Source organism: Ranitomeya variabilis, chromosome 3 (assembly GCF_051348905.1).
Source record: "Ranitomeya variabilis isolate aRanVar5 chromosome 3, aRanVar5.hap1, whole genome shotgun sequence".
In the NCBI taxonomy this organism is placed as follows: Eukaryota; Metazoa; Chordata; class Amphibia; order Anura; family Dendrobatidae; genus Ranitomeya; species Ranitomeya variabilis.
This window is the reverse complement of record NC_135234.1, coordinates 31268940-31270629: the sequence shown is the minus strand read 5'-3', so window position 1 is coordinate 31270629 and position 1690 is coordinate 31268940. Positions and strand designations below refer to the sequence as shown.

Sequence of the window (1690 nt, the reverse complement as noted above, 5' to 3'; positions counted from 1 at the left end):
GAGTGCAATGCGATTTTTTATCGCATTGCACTCGGCCGTTTAAAACGCCAGTGTGACGCCGGCCTTAGGGGATGTGCACATGATGTCTAAAGTGCTAAGGAAACGCTAAAAGCATCGAACATATGCAGTTCAATGTAAAAACAATTTGCTATTCATATTTTAAGTCTTTTGAGCGTCTTTTAATTGTTTCAGGTTTCCAAAGCTGCAAAGTGGTTAAAAGAAGTGACTCGTCCATTCTTCAGGCAGCTTCTGCTGAGAAGTCGGCCACTATTTTATGCATACAAGTTTAAAAAATAAAAATAAAACACCGGTAGTAACATTTCTGAAAAAAATGACCTAAAAGAATCTTCAAGAAAAACTCAGCTGGTATGTTCTTGAAGTGTCTTCTACTAGAAAAACTTGCCGGTTACACCAGCGCCTAAAGGCCGTGGGGGCATATATCCAAACTCTACGGTCAGAAAACAGTTACAATATACAACAAGAAATTAACATTTTGTGTTACTTTATTTTTCTGGAAATCTGGAAAATTCGAACATGTCCACCAGACGTCCAACTTTCAAGAGAAACATGTTTTAATCCTTGTGCATTCAGATTTATAAATTATTATAAAATATGACAAATATTTACAAGTCCTTCCATTTCTCAGAAGCCATGTACTTGTTCTAAAAATGCAGTAAACATTGCATGGATAAAAAATAAATTTAACAAAGTTCTGCAATGGAAACGGATCAGACAAAGTCATTAAGCTGGTACCCATGGCGTGATGCAGAGGACCATGTAGGTGTATGGCTACTTTTATGGACCGGCATTGGTCTTCTAATTGGTACCCTCCTTATGTTGTGTGATGGGTGGATATAGGGAACTTGAGGAATGTTCTTCTGACATGCTGTAAAGAGAAGAATAATTCCACCAAATACCGTCAGACCTCCTGAGATAAAGCCGACATAGAGAGCTTGGCCAATCTCAAACTTCATCCCGTAAGGGAGTGCTGGGTTATAAAAGTCTTGGACAACGTCGTTGGTTGACCACGTCACTGGAATGAGACATGTAAAACCAGCAAAGAGGAAGGCGATTCCACCAAGGACAACAATCATCTTCTTGACTGGAGTCCCTTTTGCACATTGAGTACAGTTCATGCCAAACACAGAGACAACACATGCCAGGAGTGAAAGGACACAAGATGTGACCATCATACCTCGTGCGATCTGAAGATTACGAGGGAGTGCTAGTTGAGACTGGTGGACTTGGCATTGGTAAATTCCAGTCGTGTGCCACACACATTCCATCCAAAGGCCCTTCATGTATGCCACTGCCGTAATAATGTTCGTGCCAACATGAGCAGTTCTCCACCAATGAGGGAGCACAGTGGCTATAATCGTCCCGATTAAACCAATAAGGGATACGAAGAAGCCCAGTAACTGCAATGCCATCCTTGCCATCGTTGAAGGATTGCTCACTCCCACATCTAATGTGACTTCTTTAGTTCTGAGTCAGATCTCGTACTCCCTCCTGTACTAATAGCTCAAGACAGAGCTAAAGAAGTTAAACATTGTATGAATAATTTGTTTATGTGACCAATTAGGTCAAGACAAAAAAATTCTAGCCTTAGCATTAGCATATTAACTGCGTGTGCTGGTAGTGAGTGTGAGTTATGGCTTTTCTTCTCTGGAAAATTATAAATGGGACATAT

At 40.5% G+C, this 1690-nt stretch overlaps 1 protein-coding gene across 1 annotated transcript; it reads right to left on the bottom strand.

Annotated features, from left to right (window-relative positions):
• Positions 1 to 642: 642 nt before the first annotated feature.
• Positions 643 to 1439, bottom strand: CLDN14 (claudin 14). Its single transcript, XM_077299389.1, has one exon. The coding sequence runs from the start codon at positions 1437 to 1439 to the stop codon at positions 729 to 731; it is 711 nt and encodes a 236-aa protein (XP_077155504.1). The 3' UTR covers positions 643 to 728.
• Positions 1440 to 1690: the final 251 nt, after the last annotated feature.

What these genes read in the sequence shown, in the direction of transcription:
- CLDN14 (XM_077299389.1), bottom strand. Translation starts at nt 1,439, where the DNA reads ATGGCAAGGATGGCATTGCAGTTACTGGGCTTCTTCGTATCCCTTATT.